The 25012-nt window shown below is 52.7% G+C and overlaps 3 protein-coding genes and 2 non-coding genes across 7 annotated transcripts; all 5 read right to left on the reverse strand.

Moving 5' to 3' along the window:
* Positions 1–31: 31 nt before the first annotated feature.
* On the reverse strand, positions 32–5784 carry LOC143171540 (E3 ubiquitin-protein ligase TRIM39-like). 3 transcript variants are annotated; one of them, XM_076360619.1, is made up of 7 exons: positions 5257–5784; positions 4059–4151; positions 3035–3199; positions 2766–2788; positions 2317–2429; positions 1650–1679; positions 32–1149 (listed from the first exon to the last, which is right to left on the reverse strand). In XM_076360619.1, exons 1-7 carry the CDS (start codon positions 5677–5679, stop codon positions 554–556), a joined length of 1443 nt encoding a protein of 480 aa, XP_076216734.1. In that variant the 5' UTR covers positions 5680–5784; the 3' UTR covers positions 32–553. The 3 variants fall into 3 exon arrangements, with proteins under 3 accessions (XP_076216734.1, XP_076216732.1, XP_076216733.1); XM_076360617.1 differs by having other exon boundaries at positions 3035–3265; XM_076360618.1 differs by lacking the exon at positions 1650–1679 and having other exon boundaries at positions 3035–3265.
* Positions 5785–9902: 4118 nt separating this feature from the next.
* On the reverse strand, positions 9903–14252 carry LOC143171331 (zinc finger protein RFP-like). The gene is made up of 4 exons (XM_076360259.1): positions 14246–14252; positions 12067–12254; positions 10224–10445; positions 9903–10046 (listed from the first exon to the last, which is right to left on the reverse strand). Exons 1-4 carry the CDS (start codon positions 14250–14252, stop codon positions 9903–9905), a joined length of 561 nt encoding a protein of 186 aa, XP_076216374.1.
* Positions 13568–21144, reverse strand: LOC143171541 (E3 ubiquitin-protein ligase TRIM7-like). Its single transcript, XM_076360620.1, has 7 exons — positions 20280–21144; positions 18613–18708; positions 17050–17280; positions 16391–16413; positions 15882–15997; positions 15181–15213; positions 13568–14850 (listed from the first exon to the last, which is right to left on the reverse strand). Exons 1-7 carry the CDS (start codon positions 20694–20696, stop codon positions 14339–14341), a joined length of 1428 nt encoding a protein of 475 aa, XP_076216735.1. The 5' UTR covers positions 20697–21144; the 3' UTR covers positions 13568–14338.
* Positions 21145–23333: 2189 nt separating this feature from the next.
* On the reverse strand, positions 23334–23406 carry TRNAK-CUU (transfer RNA lysine (anticodon CUU)). Its single transcript has one exon. It is a non-coding gene; the product is annotated as a tRNA-Lys (tRNA).
* A 292-nt stretch (positions 23407–23698) lies between these two features.
* TRNAV-CAC (transfer RNA valine (anticodon CAC)) lies at positions 23699–23771 on the reverse strand. The gene has a single exon. It is a non-coding gene; the product is annotated as a tRNA-Val (tRNA).
* Positions 23772–25012: the final 1241 nt, after the last annotated feature.

Genomic DNA, 25012 nt, shown 5'->3' on the forward strand with positions numbered 1-25012 from the left:
CAGAAAAATACATCCATAGCAAGGCAGAAAGTGGAGAGTGCAAAACAAAATGTTCTTTTATTTAAAATAAATATCAGAAACGTAGACAGAGATAGAGACCAGCTCCCCAAACCAAGCCAGTTTGTAGTGAAAGGCCACCTCCCTTGGCAAAACAGACACTGCATCTGCCTTGCAATTGATGTCAGAAAGAAAACACTTTGGAAAGAGATATAAACAGGAGGATTCAGTCCGTTAAAGGCAAAATAAATTAAAAAAGACCACACATTTGAAAATCCTGAGTGCTCTCCATCCTTGATCAACCCCTCGATGTTCCCTCCCTTCTGATGTGCTGACTCCATCACCTCATACCAGCTGATCCTTTCTCCTCACCGCTGTCTGCTGGTGTCTCATCTCCCCATCCTTGCTGTACAGGTGCCATCCCAAAGCTCCCAATGGAGATGGAAGTGGGAGAGGAGCAGCAAGTTAGCTTGGCGAGATGCTCTGAGCAACCACAGCAAACAGCTGGCACCACACAGGAGACGTCCCTTTCGTTAAGGTCTGATTGACAGACATCTCAAGGACAGATTCGGAGGGGAGATCTGAATCCTACCCAGTCCAGGGGGGACATCAGCTGCCCCGTCACCGACTGGTCCTCTGAGGGTGGGGTTTGGGTGATTTCTTGCAAACGAGCCCCCATCCCCATCTTGAACCAGGGGAAGACCCTCTCCCCATTGAACAAGGCTCTGGTATAAACCAAGATGGAAGCATCATCATCTGTGCTGAAAAATGCCACCCTCCCCCCTTCATAGTCCAAGGAGACCCGTATCCTCCTGGGAAGCGGGTTCAGGCGCAGGTTGGCACGGGGGGATGTGAGTGAGTGATAAGCCTCCAGCGCCCAGACCCCCTCCTTGGGGGTGAGGCTCATCGGTCCCTTCCTCTTGACCGACGCTCGGGCCACCCCCAGGGCCCAGACGCCCCCCTGTCCCACCTCCACCTCCCAGAAATGCCTCCCTGAGGTGAAGCCCTCGCAGCCCAGCACGCAGGGTTCGAAGTCAAATCTCTCCGGGTTGTCCGGGAGGTCCTGCTGAGTCAGCTGGCCCCTGGCTTGTTTTCGGTCCTCGGAGAGGTGAAGGTTGGGGTGAGCCGTGGCCGGGTCCAGAGTCACGTTGGCTGCAGGACAAGGGAGAACCAGAGTACTGGAGGTAGGGCTTGGCCCCAGGAGAGGCTCGAGATATTTCTTTTCCTCCCAGCATCTGGGACCCGCCCCGCGCTCCTGTTTCTCCCAGCTCTGGATGCTTCATGGGGGGCACGGGCAGGTCTGGGGCTGGCGCTAGGCTTGGGGTCCCCCAGCAGAGATACCCCTGGGTGGAAGGAGAAGGGGGAGAGGACAAAGCATGGAGCAGAGGCATGGGGAGGGGATGGTGGGAAATTCATGGGGTGGGAAGGGAAAGTACAAATGCTCTTCTCAGGTGTTCCCTTTCTTCAGGTCCCAGAGGGGCATTTGGCTTTATTAGGACCATATCTCAGCCCCTGGATACACCAGGACCATCAACGTCAGGATGCTGTCACCCTTCCCTTCCTCTCCCCGGGGGGATTGCGTTGTTTTTTCCATAGGAATCTCTTCCACAAGCCAAAACCCCATTTTCTCCCACCCACTACCATCGACTTACTTGGCTCTTGCAATTTAAACATCAGGCTGTCTAAAGAGGAGAGAGATTTCATGGTATCAGGTTTATGTGTCAGACAAACTGGCTGCAGCTTAGCTTTATCATGCAGGCTGGGGAGGTGAAACAGCTAATGGGAGACTTGGGAGGGGAAATATTGAGGGTGTGAGGGCTTGGCCGGGTGCAAAGGCTCTGGGTTGAGTTGCTCTGGTGCAGGTGTTTATGCTGTGATAGCTATATAACTCTCCCAAAGCCAGGGCAGATGAACCTCCTGGCCAAGCTAAGCTCAGCTCCAAGAGACATTGCAATGGATTTCTCCCCCTGTTGTAGCATCCCCTCCCTGGCTTTCTTCCCACATGAACTTTAATTTTCCCACCAGCTCGGAAGCGATGGGAACAACCACACCAGCAGCTCTGTTTGAATTTGCTTTTTTACGTGAGACGTGGGAGAGGAGACTCCTTTGCTGAGCTTGTTTTTCTCTCCTCTCCAATTCCCAACTATTTTTGCCCCAGGAAAAACTGTCAGTGTCCTTCTCTGGTTAAAAGTTTCAGCTGCATTTATTTACAACAGTTACTAGGTGGGTTTTGCATTAGCAGCCGGCACACAAGAACCGAGTTTCTCCCAGATATCAGGCACAAAAGGCAACGTGCCCTCTCTTAACCCTGCTCGGTACCTTGGCATTTCCTCAGCATGCCTCTCACGAGGACATTTCTCTGAACAAAGTCCTCAAGTCTTCTTTCCAGTTCGGAGGAAATCTCCACTGGAGGGTTGAACTTCATCTCACAACTGCGAAGAGAGCAAAAGAGGGTAAAAAACATGTGTGATATATTTGATTGCTCATTTTGTTCTCATTAAACAATCCAGGAGAAGCTATGGGATGGGCTGAGGATACTTATCCAGGAGCAAATAAAATCCCCCTTTTCCCTGCCCTGTTTCTTTGCAGTTGGTTTCCCCCGGGCAGTCGCTGAACGGACATTTTTGTCAAACAAAGCACCGTTGTGGGAGGCTGAGCTATCGACTGCATCCATCTGGTTTGAAACCCCGACCTCAGGATTCACCCAGTTGGCATCCAGACCTCTCCAAGCATCAGAGTGTGGGTAAAGTGGGAAGGAGCCACGTTACCTATTCAAGAGTCTTTTGATGTCCTAAAGGTGGGAAGAGAGAGGAGAGACAGTTGGGGAAGCGGAACAAGTGTTGTGTCTTCTAACAAAAGTTATATATTTTTATGGCAACGCAGTAGCAAAGAAGGACACTACCCATGTGATGATCCCACCTGCCGCAATGCTAGAAGACACCAGGGAGTTCCAACGGGGCTGAATTTTTGGCTCCCAGGTCTCAGGCTTTGCTCTGTCCCTCCTTTCCCAACCAGCCCTGATGCTTTGGGCTCTCACCTGCAGGAATTGGCTTGGCGGCTGCTGGAATTTCCCCTCCATCTCCCAGATCAGGGTGTCGAGGTGGAACACCTCTTCCAAGACCTTTACCACTGCTTCCTCCTGGACCCTGGTGATGGCCCGGTCCAGGTCTGCCAGCTGGGTCAGGAGGAGGCGCTCTTGGTCCTTCAAAAATTGGTGCAATTGCTCGAATTCGCACACTATCTTCCTCCCTTCATTTTTGGTTTTCTCCTGCCAGGATCAGGGATGAGGGCAAAGGGGATGAAAGAGGGGCGGGAGACCTCCCCACGCAGCAGAAGGCATGGCGTGACCTCTCTACGACTCTAGCACCTGAAACACTAGCAAAAACTTCCCTCATGGATTATTTTTACATCATTCTAGTTTCTATTAGTGTCACATCTCTGAGGCTGACGCAGTCTGTGGGGCTGCAACAACCCCAGACCTTTGCAGACGGAATCACAGTAGCCTCCAGTGAAGCTCTGCAAGATGGGCAGGAGATGATGGGGGCTACAGAAAAATCTCACCGTGCCCAAGAAAAACAGGTTAATGCTTCAAGGCCACCAGGCTGGTTCTAGGATACCATGTCCTCAGTGATACTCAGTCAATACAAGGGTGAATTTAACAGTAAACCCTCTTTCTGGGGATTTAGGTAGTAGCAGGGACTATCCAGGAGGCTTAGCCTGGAAGCAAAACCAAAAGATGCAACCTCAACTGGGCTCTGTAAGAGGGAGATATACAGAGTTTAGGGGAAAAAAGCCTTCCAGCCCATCTCTCTATACCAGGCTGGGGGCAGTCTGCAGCTCCTCCGCAAGGGAGCTGGCGGGGCAATGTTATCTCCCTGGTGCAGGCTCCAGCTGATGTGAAACCCCAGCAGATAAACACAGGGTTGGCCGGTGCCCAGAGCAAATGGCACAACACTCTGCAAACCAAATATGCAAGATCTGGCCTCAAAATACACCAGCAAAGCTGGGGAGGGGAGGGGGGAGACCCACGATCCCCCAGGCTCCTGCTGGAGGGCACCTACCAGGTACGAGCTCTTCCTTACTCCGGTTTTTCTGCTTTCCAGGTATTTTTCTCTCTCCTCCTTTAAAGCCTGTAGGCGGGCTTGGATTTCTTCCTGAGGAAGAAGAAAAGATGTTCTTGGAGGAGCTGAGAAAAATCCTTTTTCTCCACTAAAATTACTTCTGCCCTCGTCTTAGATGGGAGAGGCTTTGCCTAAACACTGGGTCCTCTGCAAGGAGAAAAGCTGGAGGAGGAAGAAGGTCCAAAAGTGACCTACGATGTTCTGAAGATCTGCGCAAAGAAAATGCAACCTGCAAACACCAACCTCGCTGCAAACATCGGGGAAAAATCCTGCAGAAGAGCAAAACACCAACAGTAATCGATAGCCCATGTCCCGGGAAGCATATAAGAGCAAGATAAGTGCGTAGTGAGATTTCCCTCAAAAACACTTGCAGCCTCTGGAAATTGGTGGCTCTGGGATAAATATCTCTGTATTTAATAACCCTCAGTGGATTTATTTAGCGTGCATTTATATCAGTGCTTTCTGAACCCACAGAAACCTTCAGCATCAGCAACATCTTGCAGCAAGGAGTTCCTCCTGTTAACGCTGCACGATGTTGCACTGTGTTTGCATGGCTCTGCCAAGTGCTCGACCTCTTGGTGAGAAAGATGACGAGAACAGGTTCGGATTAGCAGGAAAACAGAAAAGGAGCAGAGAAGGGGAAAAGACAGGAGAAAATTATTTCTCTGTATTTGAAACTAAAGAAACGGTGAATAGAGGAACAAATATGCAGAATTGCCCTCAATAACTGATGTAACCATGTTAAAAAAAAAAAAAAAAGGAATTCTTGGGCATTTTTACGTTTTGAATATTAATCATTGTCAGTATTTCAGTACAGTTGAGTCAACAGCAGAGTTCAAAGAGGAAAAAGGCTAACAAGGTATTTTTTTAATTTCTCCCAGGCTGTTGGCAAAGATTAATAAATTAAAGGGGGGGGGGGGGGGGGGGGAAACCCTGATAGGAACATTGCGAAAAACAAATGTCCGTGCAATAAAATGCAAACAGGAAGCACGTGGGTAAGTGACACCCAAAGATCCCCATTTGCAGCTGCACCACAGAGGTGTACGGAGAGCAGGTGCACCCGAACGGCTGCGCTTCGACCCTGAAAGGGGGTTTTCCGTGAGGTTGAGGGAGCTGCAAGCACATCCCTGGGCTTTACCTTATATTCCTGGGCAGCTTTTTCAACGGGGACCACGGCGTGGAAGCGGTGAGCCTCGGACCTGTCACACACCACGCAGATGGGCTGCTGGTCCTCCTTGCAGAAGAGCTTCAGGGACTCCTGGTGCTGCCTGCACAAATTCTCCCGTCCCGCTGCTCCTCTTCCTCCTGCCCGCAGGCTCAGCTGCCTGGCGATTTCGGCAATATTTGCCAGCTCCCTGCTGGGACGGAAACTCTTCTGCAAAGCCGTCTGCCTGCACTGTGGGCAGGAGAAATGTACCTCCAGCCCTTCCCAGCAGCGGGTGATGCACGCCCGGCAGAAGTTGTGGCCGCAGTGGATGGAGACGGGGTCTTGGAAATAAGCCAGGCAGATGGAGCAGGAGGCTTCGCTGTGCAGCTTTTCCGACGGGCTCTGCGTAGCCATGGCCCTTCCCAACCTACCTCCGGGATAGGATCAAATGAGCTTCACTTGGCAGGAAGAAGAGGAGGACGTTCCTCCTTCTGGGCCGTTTTCTCGTTGCAAACGGGGGAAATCGACCCCCAGCCCTAACGCCACGAAACGGCGGCACGGGAGGCTTGAAGAGGAGCGAGAAGGGAGCGAGCACGCACAGTGCTTCCTCCTCACCTCCTGCCAGCCTCCCACTGGTTTCGGCTCAGTTGACTTTCTGAGCCAGATGTGAGTTAGCAGATAAGAGGCTGGAGGGCAGGGCTGCTCTTCAGCGGGACCAGGACGGGCTGGAGAAGTGCTTGGGGAGAAATCTCATGAAACTCGGGGTGGGATACCCTCTTGCACCAGGACCAACCATGGAACAGGACTCTGGGGTCTTGGGGGTGACAAGTTGTCCATGAGTCAGCAGTGGGACCATGCACCAAAGATATCAACCCCATACGGGGCCGCGTTAGCAAGAGTGGAGAGGGGAGGGATTTCTCCCCTCCATCAGCACATGTGAGGCCATAGCTGGGTACGGGGACCAGTCTGGGGCTTCCCAGTACAAGGCAGACAGTGCCAGGCCACCAAACTGAAGGCCAGGATGGATGGCGAGAGATTGGGATTATCCAGCCTGGAAAGGAGAAGGACTATATCACTATCTGCAGCTGCCCAACAGGGTTAGAGAGAGGACAGAGCCAGACATCAAATCTCTCCATGCCTCTCATTATAACCTTGTAATTCTTTAATTATCCATTTAGGCTGCTTAAGCGGAGCTCCTGGGCCCATCGTCATCCTTGCCCTGCTTTTATCTGCTTTCCTAGGCATCTACTTTTGGGGACAGGACAAGGGCTTGATGGACCTTCATCTGAACCCCTGTGTCTCTTTTATATTCTCAAGGAAAAAGTCCAATCTCTTGCTTGACCAAAGCCCAGTGCGTCAGGGATCACGTTGAGCCAACGCCAAAAGGAGCAGTCCCATTTCTGTGTGTTTATTCCCAATTCTGACTCCCCTTACACATTGAGTCAGGGTCCAACCGAGCTGCAAACGACTCCAACTCCTGGATTGCTGCTGACTTTTCACTGCCTCTATTTCCACAGACTTGCTGTGTTTGACAGTGCAGAAAACTCAGGTTTATCACCTCCCTGTGCAGTGGGTTTTAGAGAGGAACGAGGATGATTTTTTTCCTTCCTCCAGTTATTTTAAGCAATTTCCAAAGAAAACCCACCCAAAAAAAAAAAGAAAAAACACACAAGGCCGAAATTACTTAGAATTGCACATTTACTTTTAATTCCCCATCGGTGCGAGTTTGCAGGCACCCAGGAACAGTCATTTAGTGATTAAAACATCAAAATATATTTTAAGGCAGGGAAATGGTCCCATTTTCCACTAAAGGAAAGGAACTTGAACACCGCTACCCTTCCATTTGAGGCTTGGGTTGGAGGGAAGAGGTTGTCCTTGACGGCAGGGCAGGTGCCAGCTCCAGCAGCTATGTCTGTATTTTGCATTAAACATGTAAACAATCATTGAGGTTGGGATGTGCTTGGGGAGTCCCCCTTCCCGCGATTCCTTTTCTAGGTTGGCCCTGGCATACGGTCTCTCTGGTCCCACCAATTCCCCTCTGCCCAGTGGCTCCATCTCCAGCTATGGTAGCATCTGGGATGGAGAGATGGGTCGGTCTAAGGCTGTCCAGAACCTCCAGCCCAGGACAGGAACTTCTGGAGGGTCATCAAAGCTCGGAGCCATGCAAAAGCTTTGCAGAGCTCCTGCTCCATGCAACGTTTTGCATAGCCCACGTTTATTGTAGCACCAGGAGCTGCAGAGTCTTATGGTGGAACTGGGACAAAACTCAGACCCTGGTTTGCTTCCCAGGGGTGAGTGGATGTTTTTTTTTTCCCTATGCCTTGGGAAAAAAGTTTGAGGTGAGCATCCTCCATCACCAGGAACCATGGGTAGACTGTCTCCCCTTTGAAAGAAGCCCAGAGAAAAGCAAAGATCCGTGCCTTGCTCACAGCATCAAAAACCACCACCCTCCCTTCCTGACAGTCCAAGCAGATTCGTATCCGCTGAGGGACATTGTGTAGGGTCAAGGGGGTGACATGAGGAGAGGTCAGAGCCTTGTACCCAACTCTGCTATGACACAGTGCCCGTACCCCCGCTTCAGGGGAAACCGACTCTCCCTCGGCACCGACTCCTTGGCCACCCTGATGGCCCACATGCCTTGTCCGTAGATCTCCACCTCCCAGCAGTGCCAACCCGATGTGAAGCCCCTCGAGCCCAGCACGCAGGGATGGACTTTGAACCTCTCCGGGTTGGAGGGCAGGTCCCGCTCACAGCTTCCCCACTACATGCCCCTGCAGCCTTCCAAGAGCTAAAGCTGAGCATTGGACGTCTTTGGGTCCAGCGTCATCTGTGCTGGAGGTGGAGAGAGAGTCAGGTTCATTGCAGCAGATTTTGGGGGGCACAGGGCTTTTTCTCTCTGTTTCCATCCATCCAATTCGGTTGGGACGCCTCCAGGCATTGTCTCGTGGTGGGACCAGGATGGGAGAAGGAGGAAAGGAAGCAGCAGAGCACTTTAGGTTAATCTTTGGGGGCAGCAAAGCTTGTTTTACTCTATTTTTTGATTTAATGTGCTGGATTGGTTGGGCACATGTTCGGTTCACTTACTTGTTAAAGGAAGTTTGAACTCCAGTATGCCCAGAGGAAAGAGAAAGAGGCAGAAAGATAAATTGGTCTGATTCTGGATTTCTGCAAAAATCCAGAGAATCAGGAACAGGCTTGGGGGGATGTAGAGAAACTTGAGGAAGGAGAGGAGAAAAACAGGACTACGCATATGAAATTCACCCAGGCACAGAGGGGCTGCGGCAAAGAAAACGAGTACAACGATGCATTGGAGCGTGTCTGCGATGAGGAGCACGGGAGAGCAGCAAGACACTATCTCCACGTAGTTCATGTGAAACGTGTGGGACCCAATGCAACAGGCAACAGCAGCAGCAGGCAGGTAATATCAGACGAACACTCGCTGCTCATTTGCAATCTCATTATTGGATCTTGAAAAAAAAACCCTCATTCAACCACCAGGATGTATTTCTTTCACATGGCTTCACTCCATCCCTCCCCACCAAGAGGCACGATGACGTTTTCCTTTCTGGACCTGCGCATGGTACCTTGAAATTTCTCCATGGCCTCCTTGATGACTGCGGTTTTCTCTCTGAAATCACAGAATTTCTTTTCCAGCTCAGGGGGAATATTGAGTGGCTGCGAGAACGTTTCCCTCTCGCACCTGGAAGGAAAGAGGGGATGTATTTACGCCTGGTTGTAGTTTGCTACTCAATGTCTTATCAGCAGTCAGTGGGAAAAATTAGTGGAGGGAAGATGATGGGTCTGCACCGTATCGCGCATCACCATGCGCATCGCATGGTGGTGTTGGGTTGACGGTTGGACTCGATGATCTTAGAGGTCTTTTCCAACCTCAATGATTCTATGATTCTATGATTCTATGATTCTATGATCTTAGACAGCAAATTACACAACATGATCACACAATCGCCCTTGTAGATGTTTATTGATCTGCTTCAGCTGGGAAAGGATGAGGTGGCTGTGTCAGGGTCCTGACGGGAATTAACATCCCTGAGCTGCCCCACCTGGGACCCCCCACCCCCTGCCCATGGTCCAGGGGCTCTATTTAGGCCTCGAAGCATTTAGCCCTTTTGCAAGCTGCTTTGGAGGAGCATCCATGTGTGGCCATGGACCCTGCCGGTCCACCCCATGGGCTGCCTTCTTGGCTTGCCCCCAGCCCTGCCTCCTGCCCATGGACCTGCCTGATGCTCTGGGCTGCCCCCAGCTGCTCTTCCCAAACCCTGCTTGGTCCTCCTTGCTCAGGTGCGTGGAATGGGGCTATGGCTGGTGATGTCTCCACTCCCTGTACGGTTGCGTGCGGCTCCATAGGGAGCCACCAGCCCTTGTGCACCCTGACAACTTGTTCCAGGATGATGCTCATTTTTGTTACGCTGAGCTATTTCTTCAGCAACGGCTTAAGAGTCTTCCCCAACGTGCCCCCACCAGATATTCACTTTGAGAGCACGGGAACCTGCGCCCTTCAGAAATGGAACCCTGTCCTCCTCGTTCAGCTCATGCAGGTGACTGAGTCGTCGGTGCCAGTCTGAATTTATCATTAATTAAGCAGAGAGGAAGAGCCCTTCTTCCAAACCCCAGCATCCTCAGTCAAGTCCAAAGGCCGTGTTGCAGAAGGGCCAACCCGTCGCTACGTGATTTCTCCTGGTATCCTGCCATAAAGCTGCTCTGTTGTGGTGAAATTTTGATAGGAGAAGGACCGCATATCTGCGCAAGGTGGTTCTGATGTCCTAGATGAGAGAGAAAAAGAGACTTAGTGACCTGGAATACCTCCCCTTGGAGTACCGAGGTCCCACTGTAATGAAGTGGCTCTTTTAGCATGTTGGGGTATAAAACTTGGGAGCCGGAGACCAAGCGGGTGCTCAACCAGTGCCTTCACAGTAATTTTGGGAAGCCTGGGGTCTCACCTTCAGGAGTTCACAGCCTGGCTGCTGGCATATCCTCTCCATCTCCCCAGCCAGCGTGCCCAGGCTCGTGGTCTCCTCCAAAAGCCTGGTGAGGATTCCTTCATGTGTGTTCATTATCTCTGTGTCCAGCTGGGCCAGCAAAAAGGACTCCTGCTCCTCCAGGAACTTCTGCAGCTGCTTATATTTGGTCACAATCTTCTGCTTTTCAGCTTCTGTCCTCTTCTGCCAAGGGCAAACCAAAGTGGGTAAAGGAAAGTAGAGTGGGACGAGAGCATCAAGAGTCGACGGTGGGTCATGTGTTAGGGGGACCCACCAAAAAGATGCATTTGGGGAAGATACAAACCCACTCTCCCTTCCCCACACCCCTTGAGCATCACCCTCCCATGGGAGAGAGGAAGAGGAGATGTTCCTCCTTTCTTCCCCCATCCTCTGCCAAGGAAAACTGATGGGCGCCTACAGCATCGTCCTGGACTCTGTCTTCTCTATCCTCCACGGAAGATTGAAGTGCCTCTTGCTCTAATTTCAGAAGCTGCAGTTGGGCCTGAATTCATTCCTGAGAGGAAAGAAGTCAGTCCCTTGTTTCATGGCATCGTTGTCTGGCATCAGAGGTAGGCTCTTTGCTATTGCAACACCAACGGTGCTTCCTGGTCCACGGCTGGCTCAAAACCCATTCTGGGTCTTTCCAGCTTCTCTATTGCAGGAGGAAACCAATTTCAGGGTGGCCTGAGCTTGCCCACAGAGGTGTCATTGCTGGAAAGTACCTCGTGAGGCGTGACGCCAAGAGGGAAAAAAAAAAAAGGCTCAATGCAAAATTTGAGCAGGCTCATTGCAGATTGCAAGCAGGCCAGCTGAAGAGCTTTCACGTCTAACACCAGCTGGTCCGCAGCGGCAGGAGACGGATGGGCCTGGCACCTGCATCTGCTGCCGGTGTAAGAAAGCTTCGATCTCTGGAGGATGGCATTTTGCTGTGAGCAGGGCCATTTAGCTGGGAGAAACACTACCTTCATTTGAAAAGTGGTTTTTTTCTCAGCTTAGTCTTAAGTCAGATGCTAGTAATTGATGTAAGGCTTTTAGAATTTAGAAAAAAATACAAATAAGAGGCTGAGGGCGAAGATCGGGGGGGGGGGGGGGGGAGTCAATTTCTTTGGAAATTCAGTCATGGTTGCAGATCTCATGGATTTTGGCATAACTCGCCATGCCCAGCAGAAACAACGGTGAACTCCTGACTGCTCTTGAAGTAAGTGTTGGGAAAGTTTTGTGACACCCGTGACTGTTTCAAAGCTATTAACCTCCCCCCCCCCCCCTTTTTTTTTTTTTTTAAACAAGGTCAAGGAGATTTCAGGGAGCTGTGGGGTAGGAGAAGGGCTGAGGATGTCTTTCTTTTTTTTTCCTGCTGATCTTCAGCATAGCTGATCTTGATAAGGGCCCCGCATCCTGGAGGAGAGAGCCATTTATGGCTGCTGGATAAACAAACCCTCATGAGGCGCAGTAAACCCCTGGCACTGCAAATTGTGAGGTTAGAATGTTACATGGGGATTGTGGTGGTGCGAACTCGTATGCATCAGCTTCTTGCTCTTCTCTAAGCCTCTGCTTGTGACTGGACCCTGGGGCAGATGACCCTTTGGTCATCACGCTCTTGACCAAAAGCGTGGTGCTCCTATGCCCACCTCTTCCTCAGGGCAGGTGATGCCACCTCAAGTTGGCATCAAGACACGAGGATGGGTGAGTCCACAGGTGGTTTATCCCACAGCCCAAAGGCTATACAGGTATCTGCACCCATCAGGAGCAGCAACACCGGGAACTTCTGGCCCTTTGTGTGTCAACGTGCCCAAAAACACCTCACCTTGTACTGCTGGGCAGCCTCGTCCACAGGAACCACAGAATGGTTACGGTGAGCCTTGGACCTGTTGCACACCACGCAGATAAGCCTTTCTTCATCTTCGCAGAAGAGCTTCAGGGTTTCCTGGTGCTCCTTGCAGAAGTTCTCCCCTCCTTCCACCTCTTTGACCAGTCGCAGGTTCAAGCTCTTGGCTACTTCAGTGGTGTTGGCCAACTCCCAGTTGGGTCAGAGGCTCTGCTGGGGCACCGTCTCCCTGCACTGGGGGCAGGAGAAGTTGGTGGTCAGTCCTTCCCAGTTCTGAGTGATGCACGCCTGGCAAAAGCTGTGCCCGCAGTGGATGGACACGGGGCCCTGGAAAAGTTCCAGGCAGATGGAGCAGGAGGCTTTATCCTGGAGGCTTTCCACGGACATCCTGGCTGCCATGGAGAGCGACAAAGTCTGTTTCACTTTTGAATGATCAGGAAGGAGGGAGATTTCTCTTCCTGGTTCTAAGGCATTGGTTGAACTGAGATCCAGCCCCTTTCTAGCAGGGCTTTAGGCGATATATTTACTTACATTGCTCTGCCGGTGCTGGGAAGTAGCAGTTAGACAGCTGGGGAGGAAAAGAATCGGAGATGCCCATCCCATTTTTACCCTTTCCTGAAGGCACTGGGATTTTTTCAGTCTCCAAAGCCTGTCCTTTGAATCAGTGGAGACCTGTGGATTTGGTGACTCAACAGCAACTAGAATAGGAGTTTCACACCCTACTAGCACCTAAGAGAGGCTGTGGTGTAGCTGGGGTGGGAGGCAACCACTAGCTGAAAATGTTTCTGGGATGTCAGGAGGGACAGGACCCGGCCAAGGCTTGGGAAGGATCTCAGCACCCTTTGGGACAGCATCTGCAGAGCTGTTTGGGAGGACTCTAACATCTCTTGGGTGACCCTAAGGGTTCGAATGTACAACTCGCTGCAGGGCAGGGCCTTCCTGGCTGTCAGAAGAAATTTCTGCCGCTCCTGACCCCTGGGACATCAGCTTTGCCCTTGGGGTAAGGTGGGACATCAGACTAACACCCTGTAGAGACTGCTATGGATCAAAGATGCTCACTTGTCCCTGGAGATTGCTGGTGCCTCCAAGACCTTGCAAGGTCTCAGCAGGTTTCTCTGATCTTCAGCGACACAGCTGAGAGTCTGGACTGATGCTTTTCCTTCCTTTTCCTCCTCTTTAAATGCCTTTACTTTCAAAAATTGTTGTTGTCCCTTCTTTCCAGCATCGTTCATTTGCCATTGCCTTTCAACCGGGTTTCCAGTCCAGGTGGTTTTCAGGCACATAAGCAGGAAGAGTCATTGCTATTCCCTCCCATCTCAGCTGTGATGAAGAGAGAAAGGCTTTAAGTGCTTTCATTTGAGCTTTACAAGAAACAGGTCAAGAGAGGGCAGCAAAGCCACCAGGGTTTGCCATGCTGGTGGTGGCACAGCACCATTTTCCCAGTTTCTCTCTAACAAGAAAGAGAAAACAGCCCTTGAAATGTAGAAAAACACTTTAATGCAGTCATTTTGCATATAAAAGTTTATATAAAACTGCTTACTAAGCTTCCTGACCCCAATGTATACATATAAATTGCAGAAAGGCAGAGTTCAAGCTCTTTCTGTTCATCTTTACTCCTCCAACCTCTGATTTCTCCCACCCCACGACTCTGAGAAAGGCAGCTGAAATCCACAGGGTTCAACACCAAAGCCTTAAAATGTGTATGTTCTTGCCAATACTGTGAGGTTTTTGGCTCATAAGAGGTCTTGGTGGGAAAATAGCAGATACCACGCTTAATTCAGTGGTATCCTCTTTTCCTTTCTAGTGCCTAAACCAGGAACCAGAGCCAGCTTCTTCAGCCCTGCAGGAACGTCATTGTTGAATGTCAACAGTCAACATTGCTGAATGTCAAGGAAAAATTGGAAAGGATGGGAGAAGAGTAGAAGGGATTAAAGCCGTGAAATCGGTGTCCCAGGCGTTGTTGCACAAATTATAGGCTTCATTTTCCTGCTCGTCCCAGGGTCATATTCCCTAGCAAAATCTTGGAGAGTACCCAAATGTTAAAAAATCCAGAGGTCTGCCCAAGTTGATCCCTTCTCAGTCTGCTGCTCTTGACAACCCCATGAGAATGAGATCCAAAGGGGATACCGGGACTCATTTTCTCCACTTTTTTCCTTACCGTCCATAGAGTCCCGAAATATAGTGTGGTTTCCCGGATCAAACCAAAGGCTTGTCCAGAGCATCTAATGTCCATCTTGCCGCCCATGCTGTCTCAGGGAACCAGCTGGATCCTGGACTCCCAAACCCAGAAGAAAGGCAGGATTTTCTCTCCATTGAAAGAAGTCGGAGGAAAAGCAAAAGCCAAGGTCTCGTTATCGGCATCGAAGAAAGCCACATGTCCCTTCTCGTAATCCAGAGAGACCCGGATAGTCCTTGGCCTCCCATTCAGAGGCTGAACTGTTTCGAAGGAGGTGAAAGCTTGAAACTTGTCCCCACAGATGCCAACAGCCCAAATTCCCTGGGAAGGATAGAGGTAAATCCAACCCTTTCTCCACGCCGAGTCTCTGGCCACCCCCACAGCCCAAAATCCCCTGCTCCCCAGCTGCACTTCCCAGTAGTGCCTCCCCACCGTGAAGCCTTCGCAACCCAACACGGAGCAGTAGGTATCAAATCTCTGGGGATTGTTGGGCAAATTCTGGGGCGTTTCATCCCACCTCACGCTCCTCCGGTCCTCAGAGAGGACGAGGTGGGGGTTTGCTGTGTCTGGATCCAGAGTCACGTTTGCTGATGGGAAGGAAAGCACGAGAGAAGAAAACCAGCATGTCAGAGGGAAGGTGATGGATATTTCTCTCCACCTGCACCCCCCTGTTTTTTTTCCAGGGATGAAATCTTGGCCTGACCGAAGCTGTTCGGTAAAGGCTTTCTCCATGAAATATGCCATACAGGTCTATTCAAAGGCTCTAATGATTTGTACTGTTTTTAATTCCGATCAAAGGGGAAGAGAAATTAATCTCGCCAACCCACCAGGAGAGTGTGAATTCCCTGCTTTTGCTGTCTTCTCTCGCTTGGGCCCCCTTTTTCACCCCAGTATACCTCCAGTCTCCCGTGACTTACCCCATTGCACATCCAGTTCAACTGGGAGACTCTCTGGAAGGAGAGAGGAGGAGAGAAGTGCTGTTAGTTTGTTTACCGGGGAGAGGGAGCGTATTAGAAACGGGTAAATACGAGGAGGTGCACTTTTCCCCTTGCAAAACAAGCAAAATCACCAGGTGAACAAGTCCCGCTCATGGACAGATGGACCTTCAAACCCAATGTGACCAGCTTTATGAGGATATTTCTTTAATTCAGAGTTGACTGCACCAGTTACTCATTGGAGATCAGAGGAGGGAATGGGACAGTTATCTGAACGTGGAGAACGGTCTCAAAATAGCTCATTCAGGGCTTATCTGTGTATACACCACCATCCGTTTGCAATATGTTGATTTTTCACGCTGACTCCCTCATGGACGGCTAGATGTTACCCACAGCCTGTTTGGTTTAAATAGGACCGGAATCAAGAATTTGATTCATTTCCTTTGTGTAGCTAAAGGGAGGGGCTTGCTCCCGTCCTTCACATTACTCAAGCATTCAGACGAGCGTGCAAATATGCCTCGGAACACAGTTACCCTCCCTTTTCCAGTTCCAGCCCCAGATAGGAGGGTTATTGAGTAACTCATCGTTAGCATTCCTTAGCCGGGGCTTTATGCTGATAATTGCCTAGTGTCCACTCCTTTCCAGCTGCAGAAGTGTGTTTAGATTTTCCCCTTCCTTTGTACCTTTGAATTTCCTCAGGGCTTCCTTCAGAACGATGTTTTTCTGCGATAAATCCTTGAGTCTCTTTTCCACCCTGGGAAACTTCTCTGCCAGTTGCTGGAAAGTCCTTGCTTCACACCTGGAAGGAGAAGACGTTTGTATTCCTTCCTTGCTGAACAGGCTACGTAGAAACCCTGCTTAGAAAAGCTGCCGGGTAAGCTTATTTCTCCCCAAGCATCAGGTTGAGTCAGTTGAGACATTGCTGGGCATATCAGTGGTCCCAGTGTCCCTGTGGAGGACACACACTGGCTCTGGACCTCCTCAGTGGTGGATATTGGCTTCCTCCAGCTGAACGGAGGAGGTGGTGGGGATGTGCTCTCGTCCCAGGGCCGTCTCCTCCCTCGCTTCTTCCTCACCCTGAGCGCTGGGGACTCTGGTAGAGAGGATAACCCCTCCTGCTCCCCCATTCCTGTCCGCTTTGTGACACTGTGCTGGGGACAACTGTCCCCTCCGGAAAGGGAGAGCCACGTACCTGGTCAAGGCACTCCTGGCATCCTAAAGGAGAGAGAAGACGGGAATTAAACTTTGAGTGATCTTCAGGCCCATTTATACCCCTTATCTCCCTCAGCTGTTGTTTGCAAGCACGCTTTGCTTGGTCTGGGTCTTCTTGTGCCAGCACAGAGCGAGATCAGGGACCTCTTGTACTCACACAGTGGCCCATTCGGTCCCTGGCTAGAAGAAATGCTCAAATACAGCATGTCCGCTTCCAAACGCTGCTTCTGCTTGTGTCCTGCCTGACGTGGTCTCTTGGGGACGGAAAGTGTGGTCCTATGCTGGGTAGCCTCACCCTGGACTTAAGCCAGGATTCATTTATTAGCTCTTGACACAGTCCCGCAAGGTGTGCATCGATCTCCCTTGCTTTGCCTGGGGTTGGGAGGGAAAGAGTTGGTGGACACCTCCAAGATGCTGAAAGACTAATTCTGGGGTCCTCCTCCTCATGGGTTGGACATGACATAGCATAGCTCATTCACGTTGACATACAATGTACAATACGGCTTCTTCAGGAAACGAGCATCTAAATAAACTGCTCAAAATGTCAAGGCAAAGAGACTGGGGAGAGGGGAAGAGACCACCACCTCAACGGCACATTCAGAGCATTGCAAACTCCGTCGCCCAACTCCTTGCTCTCACCTGCAGGGATTTATTCTCTGGCTGTGGGCTCATCCCTTCCAGCTCTCGGATGAGGGTGCCCAGGTGGAAGATCTCCACGGAGATCTTCCTATCGTTCTCGGTCTGGGCCTGCACTATCTGCTTCTCCACATCCTCCAGCCACATCAGGAGGAGACGCTCCTGCTCATCCTGGAACTGGTGCAGCTGCTTAAACACCAACATGATTTTCCACCTCTCGGCTCTTGTCTGCTGCTGCAAGGAACAGATGGGGAGGGATGAGAACAGAAGAAATCTGAGGCCTACAAAACCTGGTTAAATAAAACAGGAGCAAGGACTGGCCTTTGGCCCTGAGGCCAGTCTAAGTCCGTAGCACGTGGCTCTGGGTCCCCTTTGAGCTTTGTGTGATACCCTGTGGAGTCATAAAATACTTCTGGCCTTTCTGGGAGGTTGTTTTTATTTTTCAGCTCGAGAAACATGAGGGCAGCGTTGCTTCACGTTTTTCCCACAGCCTGGAGGAGACCAGGCGTTGCATGCAGGCATCTGCAAGTGTTTGATGGGACAAATCCTGCTGGGATAGTGTTTGAGGACACTGGGGTGAGAGGGAGGATTCAGCAGTGAGATCCTGCAGAGGCTGTTGGAAACGGTCCCTGGCACGTGCAATCCCCCAAAACTCCCAGGTGTTGGCATTGAGGGCAGCAGCTGGATGGGACGGGACCGAACCCCGGCCAGGGTTGCGGCACGAGCAACCAGCAGCATGTTCATGGTGTTTTCCTTCCATCCCCACTTTATCTAGCAGGAAAGCCGTTGCCCATCTCTGCTCACATTCACCCCGGCAGCCTTCCCCGTTCTCATGAAGCTGCAGTGAAACGTCTGTCATGCTTTCTGCTTCTGCTTTTGAGGAAATCACCATCTCTCACTTCCTTAGAGCTACGGATCTATCCCCCAACCTCTGGTAGCCCAAAACAGGGCTGGGAGGTGGTGGAAACGTCTGGCAAGGTGCACTCTCCAAAGGAGATGTGTTTGCATCTGGATGCTCAGATGCCCCAAGCTGCCACGAGAGCCACCACCCTCACCGGGACCCAGACAGCTACGCAGCAGTAGAAAAACCCCATCAGGGTCCGAGTTGGACACAAGCACCCCCGTGGACCTCATGCTCGGTGTGGCTGACCCATCTCCAGGGCTGGATGGCAGAAAGCGGCTCCTGGGATGCAGCAGTCTGCGGTGAAGATGGTCTGGAGCGCCATCCCACCACCCCATCGTGCAGATCTGCCCAGGAGGACCCGTATGCCCATCTCCTCTGTCTGAAACGTGGCTCAGCTAAGCTGCAAGCACCTTCCCTCAACCATTCGGAAACCACCTCGCTCTCCACCAGCGTTTTGTGGCTGCCAATTTCCCCTTGAGAAACATCTGTGTTTCATTCATGGGTGCCTCACCAAGATGGAGCGAGTGAAAGAGAGACGAGCCCGTCTGGGTGGAGCAGCTGGAGGTGTTCTCCTCCTCACTGCAAGTTTAGGTGCCAATCCAACCTCTGTTATCAGACCCGCAGAAGATATCTCCGTGCAGGCAGCAGCAGCGAGCACCTACCAGACACTTCTGGCTCCTCTTCTCCCCAGTCAGTTTTAATCCTTGGAGCCTTTCCCTTTCATCCTTGAGGCTCTTCAGTTTGCTTTGGATTTGCTCCTGGGCATAAAAAAATAATAGTATTAATCTGCAAGTTGTTGGGGAGAGGGATGCATGGCTTCAGAGTTGCTCTAGCTAATTCCTGGTGTGTTCGAGCGTGAGACCGCCAGAACTTGGAAATATTTAAGTATTCTTTAGTCTGTGGCTCCTCTTCACCCCAGACCTTTTCTCTGAAGCATCTTGTGAATGAAGAGTCAAATAAAGGCAGTATTTAATATTGCAGCCTCATTTACACCCCGATTCTAGTCTTTGCCAGTTCCTTCTCCCGGTGTATTTGTGGCCAGTTGTTTTCTGCATTCACCGCAATCTGTTCTGCCTTGGTTGGCTCATTTTATCCCCTCGTGAGCACAACATCCATTTTTTACCCTTAGGTCCCCCAAATTGCTGCAACTTCCCATCATCTGCAGAATCAGCGTTTCTGCTCAAACTTGTCACCTTCAGCTCCTTCTGCAGACCAAGGAATAACGAACATGAATAATGTCCCCAGAGTTTGTTTTTAGGAGGAGGTAAATTGCACCTTAGAAATGCCCGGTTTTTTAACATCTACCCCTAAAAGACCCTCCCACGACAAATGCCGATGGATGTTTGCAGCGCACACATCCCGCCCTGACCCCCTCTTATTTTTTATCAGCTTACTTTCTCCCTCCTGCCCCTCACTTCTTCTCCCCCCCCCCCCCCATCTTGTTTTGTGCTCACGGTGTGACTAACGTCACCTTTCACCTCCCCGTTCCCAGTCATTTCTTCCCCTGCGGGCAGGATGAAATGTCACCGAGCTTCCTCCACACAAGCGCCAACTCCTCCTCCTCCTCCTCCTCCTCCTCCCTCAAGGGAATTAAAAATGCCTCCCAGAATCGTCGCGGTTATCCTGAGATAGCTGCTCAGAAAGAAATTCCTTCCGGGAGAGATTTACGGTGGAAAGGATAACTCATCTGGGATTTCCAATCCAATTCTTGCACAACAATTAGCAGCGAGAGCCCTGCCTGTGCACAAGTGAGCGAAGGTGGGGTCCAGCTCTGCTAATTTGGGTATTTTCTATGAGCTACCGGCCCCAGCTTCCTTTGTGGTCCCCGGAGAGGGTGACAGCAAATAAAGCGGTGGCTTTTTGTAACGGGATCCAAGCTGACAAGGTCACCCTGAGCAGCTTAAATTGAAATCCCGCTTTGGAGGTTGCGGTGAAAATCGGGCTTTAACCAATTCGTGCCACCTGGGGGTGACCCTAAGGGTGGATTTTGCTGGTGGGCTGGGTCTGACCCAGCACCCTGAAGTCTCTGCTTCCTTCTGCATGTCCCCAAGCCGAGCTGTGCCCCTCACCGTGCATCTGGGCGCCTGCAGACCGGGGTGGCTGCACCACAGGGCTGGAGCCAAGGCAGCGATGCAAAGCAACCCCAGCTGGATGATCTGCCAGCTCAGCCCAACCTGCCACATCCCAAATCTTGGGAAATCCCACGGGACATCCTTCCCCTTATCCTTGGGAAGGTGGAGAAGCCCCCGGCTAGCAGACCTCAGGCTCTGATGGCCCCCAAAAAAACCCCCCAAACATCAGAGCAAAGCACTCTGCTGTGATTTCTTACTTTGCACTCCTGGGCGGCTTCTTCGATGGGGGCGACGGTGTGAGCGCGGTGAGCGTGGGAGCGGTCGCACACCACACAGATGGCCGTCCGGTCCTCCTGGCAGAAGAGCTTGAGTGGTTCCTGATGCTTCGGGCACAGGCTGCCCGCTGCGGCCGCGTACCCTGCCCTCGAGCTCAGCTTCTTGGCGATCTCCGCCAGGTTCCTCAGCTCACGGTTTGGTCTAAATTTTCTTTTCTGGGCAATTCCTCGGCACTGGGGGCAAGCGAACCTCCGGTCCGATTTTCCCGAGCATCGCGTGATGCAGTCCCGGCAGAAGCTGTGCCCGCAGTTGATGGACACCGGGTCGCTGAAATAATCCAGGCAGATGGAGCAAGATGCTTCTTTCTGCAGGCTCTCCAGCGGGTCACACTCGGCCATGGCTGAAGACGAATGACACGATTACTTTCGCTTCATTGATTTTTATTTTCTTTCTTTCGGCAGCAGCTGGAAGTTTCCTTCTCGATTAGCCTTTGCTAGTTGAACTGGGAGGTCTTGTTTGAAAAGTGCAGCCTCGTAAAGGATGTAAAAGGGAGGAGGGGCGGAGAAAGGGGAATTTCAAGCTGTTTTCTGCGCAAAACGCAGTTTTGCAACACCCTTCTGAAACCTGAGTCACTCCAAAAGGCGTTTCAAGGTCTTCAGAAGTTTGCTGCTAAAGAGAGAAGAGGGAAAAGAAGTTCCTCATCCCGACCCGTGACCTCCGAGTCCCAAATAACGAGTTGACGGTGGGGAGCATTTGGCAGCAAGAACAGCTTACGGACGCCATCGCTCTCTCCCTGCCCCTCACCAGCATCTCTGTGCAGCCAAAACACAAAATTACAGGGAAAAAAAAAAAACATTTCTTCCCTCTTTTTTCCCAGGTGTTTTTGAGCCCGGCTGGAGGAAGAGCCATAGCGTTGATCGGCAATACCTGAGCTCAGCGCTGCTGCTGGATACTCAGCATCCTCACCGCTCATTTAGGAGGTGATCCCAGCCCGCAGGAGGGAAGGACGCTCCCACATAACCGCCAGGACCGGGAATAAACCCGGTCTGAGGGATCTCCGGGTCAAACCCTGCCCAGGCTGAATCAGCTCGGTGTATATTTTAATTATCAGCCGGGCCCGAAGAGCCAAATCAGGTTACAGCCCTGCGATACGTTCGTGCATCGTCATGTACCTCTTTCCTTCCTCCGTACGTGCTCAAGCCAAGGAGTCGCTGGTTTAATTGCAAATGAGTAATCTAAGCTTTGCTTTCTTCTTGGCCACCTCCGCAGCTGCAGCTCTGGCCGCGCGGGACGCCTGTAGCTCCTGAGCTGCGAGAAGTGACTCGACGGAGGAAATGAACCACGCAGCACCAAAAAAAAAAAAATGAGAGGAGTCCTTCAGACGTCCTCAGCGAGATAAGTCAGGGCGTGCTCGGGGGGTCACCACGGTCATTCCCTGCCCCGAGGTCAGGCACCAGGATTGGACCCATCCTGAAAGGGTTTTGGTCGGGATGCTCTTACAGACACCTCTGTGCTCTCCTCCAGCAACGGGCAATTTTCCACCTGGGGCAAAGGCTTTTCCCAAGCCAAAAATACTCCTGCCTGCGTGTTGGGGCACGGGATCTGCATTCCCTGGTAGCAGGTAAAAGTTCATCTTGTTACCCACCCACGTGCTGTTGCCCACTGACGCAAGCGCCGATCCCAGCCTTCAGCACCCTCCCTTGGGTCTCCGACCTGCGAATCCAACAATCCCACCTCCTTCAGCCAAGGCTTTGGGGAAATATTAATTAAGACCAGGCTCACGACAGGCTCACGCGCGGCCCAACCCTCGGCAAACCCACCCAGCCGGACGCCGGGTTTCGATGCTCGGCATTGAATCATCAGCAAGTCCACGGTCCCCCCGTTTGCTGTGCGAGAGTTTCAAAATCCTGGTCCATCCAGATTTAAAATCCCCATTTTTCTCCTCCCCGCAAGGGAAGGAACTCAGCGTACTGCAAAGCCGCGTCGGTTATTTTTTAGGTGATGAACAGCTTAGGTATTTTTTCCAGTACATTGCAGGAAATGAAGCTATGCTGACCAGTCTCCAAATTCACCGCTATCTCCCTCCTTCCCCCTTTTTCAGATGAGCAAACCTGACGTCTTTTTCCAGTGGCTTCCCCGCCATCCTCCACCACTTCTGACGTCACCTCGGCCACCTCTCTGACCCCGTGGCTCATTGCCACTAATTCAAGGTGACATGAAAACCCCTAATTCAGCTGAGAAGACGCTGGTCTCCTTTTTATCTCCGCTGCGGCCAGAGTTTTGACCCCCGGTGGGGCACCTGTGGTTACTATACGTGGTGCTGACCAGTACCTATGGACGAGTTACCTACAAGATCGCAGCAAGCCCTTTTAATGAAGGCTAAAATAAAATAAAATGTCCTTTTCCGTTTCTCACGAGTGTGGTAACAATCCGGCCTCAGTTCAAGCTCTTTGGGGTCTCTCCAGAACAGCGGTTTTTTATATCACCTGCGTAGCTGCTACGATGCTGCAGCTCTTGCTTTCCTCGGGCATTGACTTTGTGCGTCGATGTGAGCTCTTCTGCCTCAGGACTTCTCTAAATTACGAGTTTAAAAAAAAAAGTATATGCCTCTAAAAACCAGAGAGGAAGACGAAGCAAAAGAAAAACCCCAAGGAAATGAATGTAGAGGAAAAAAGTGGCAGAGAGGGGAATTCGTGCTGCAGTCCTTTCTGCTTCAAAAAGGGAATAAGAAATGGGCTGCGACGGGGCCCCGGTGCCCTGCGTGACGCGAACTCGGCTTGGAAAACTTAAATAAAGGGAAAATGATGGGAAAATGGCTATGATTAAAACTTCTATAAAGGGAAAATGGTGGAAGAAGGGCTGTGATTCTCATCCCTGGTTTCAGATCTTTTCTTTTCCTTCCTTCCGCAAAATCCAACCCTTTGCTTTCAATAAAAGCATGAAGAGTTGGGGCGCAGCCGCTTTCACGAGTGGGATTTGGGGGGGGGGGAGGGATGTAGTTTTGTGGCCCACGGAGGTGGGGGGGAAAAGTTAGGCGCCCAACGTGGGGCTCGAACCCACGACCCTGAGATTAAGAGTCTCATGCTCTACCGACTGAGCTAGCCGGGCTGCTCGTGGGGCGTCCCCGCGGCCACAACCGGCCCTGCGGCCCCCGGGAGCGGTGCAGGGTCCCGGAGCGATCGTGGGTATTAACGGCACCGGGAGCCGGTCCCGGGAGCCCGCACGGTCCCGGGGAACAGCCGCCCCCCGCGGGGGGGGGGGTATAGCCGTGTGTTACCCAGCGGCTATTGCCCAGCCCTGGTGCGAGGTGCGGGGCCAAGGCGTTTGTAAGACCTAAAAGTGCTCGTGTGAAGGTGCGGAAAATTTAAAAAAAAAAAAGGTGAAAAAAAGGAAAACCGAGTGTTTCTGCCCGGTTTCGAACCGGGGACCTTTCGCGTGTGAGGCGAACGTGATAACCACTACACTACAGAAACGCGGTGCCAGAGCTTCGGCCCCGCGGGGCTACGGCTGTGCAGCCCTCTCCGGTGCGGCGGGCACCGAGGGCCGGAGCCTCGCCGGGGGCTCCGCGGCTCCGGCGGAGGGAAGAGCCCGGTGGGGCAGCAGAAAGAGACGTGGGGGGGGGTTTAAAAATATTTAAGGGCGCCCAATGCGGGGCTCGAACCGGGGACACTGAGATTAAGACTCTTACGCTCTACCGACTGAGCTAAGCGGGCGGGGCGGGTAGCGCCCGCCCGCCCCAGGCAGCCACGCCCCCTCCCGCGGAGGCCCCGCCCACGCCCCTCAGGCCCCACCCCTAGACTCGTCACACACACACACCCCCCCCCCCCAGACCTCCAAGAGCAACGAGGTGGGGGGGGTAGACAAGCCCGCCGCCGGGCGGCGGCGGCGGCGGCGACCACCGCGAGCGCGGGGTGGCCGTGGCCTCTGTCGCCGCCTCCCTCCGCGCTGACTGCACCGACAACGGGGCGCCTCGGTTCCCGCGGCAACGCGGGCGACGGCGGCAGCGGGGGGGGGGGGGGGCGGCTAAAGCACCGCCCGTCCCGCTTTCGTCTACCCGGTTGCTTAGCAACCCGCCGCCGGCGCCTGGCGCGCCACTTCCGGTCAGGTGATGACAAGGGGGCGGGGCTTGCAGCGGGGGGCCGGAAGCGGAAGCGTTGCGGCGTTTCCCGTCTGTTGGCGGAGCTCGCACCATAGAGAGCAGCGGCGGCGGGGGCGGGAGAGGGGATAGAGCGTCTCCCCCGGGCCCGGGCCGGGGTCGGCGAGCAGCGGGGCGGTGACGGGGCAGCGGCCTAGCGAGGCGGCACCTCCGGGCCCGGTTGGGCTGAGGCTGGGGCCAGGCCCGACGGCGGGGGGGGGGATCGCTGTGGGGAGCGGTGAGGCCTCAGAGCCCGGCCCCGCTGCCTGGGGGAGCCCGTGGTTTGGGGGAGGAGTGAGGCCTCCGGCGGGGCCCGGTTAGGCCTTGGGGGTGTTGCGGGGTGGGGAGCAGGGCTAGGCCCGGCTGGGGGGGGGGGGCCGGGACAGGGCAGGAACGGGGCCAGCCCCCGGTTTGAGGGGGGGGGGGGGGGGACGGGGCGGCTGCTGAAACGGAGCAATAGCGAGGGGTAGAGCAGTGCCCGGCCCTGGAGAGGGGGGGAAAGGGGGGGGGTTGAAAGAGGAAGGGACACCCCAAGGCCTTGGTGGCACCTGGGTGGGGACCGGCCAGCTTTCCAGCTTC

This window comes from Aptenodytes patagonicus, chromosome 27 (assembly GCF_965638725.1).
Source record: "Aptenodytes patagonicus chromosome 27, bAptPat1.pri.cur, whole genome shotgun sequence".
NCBI classification, from domain to species: Eukaryota; Metazoa; Chordata; class Aves; order Sphenisciformes; family Spheniscidae; genus Aptenodytes; species Aptenodytes patagonicus.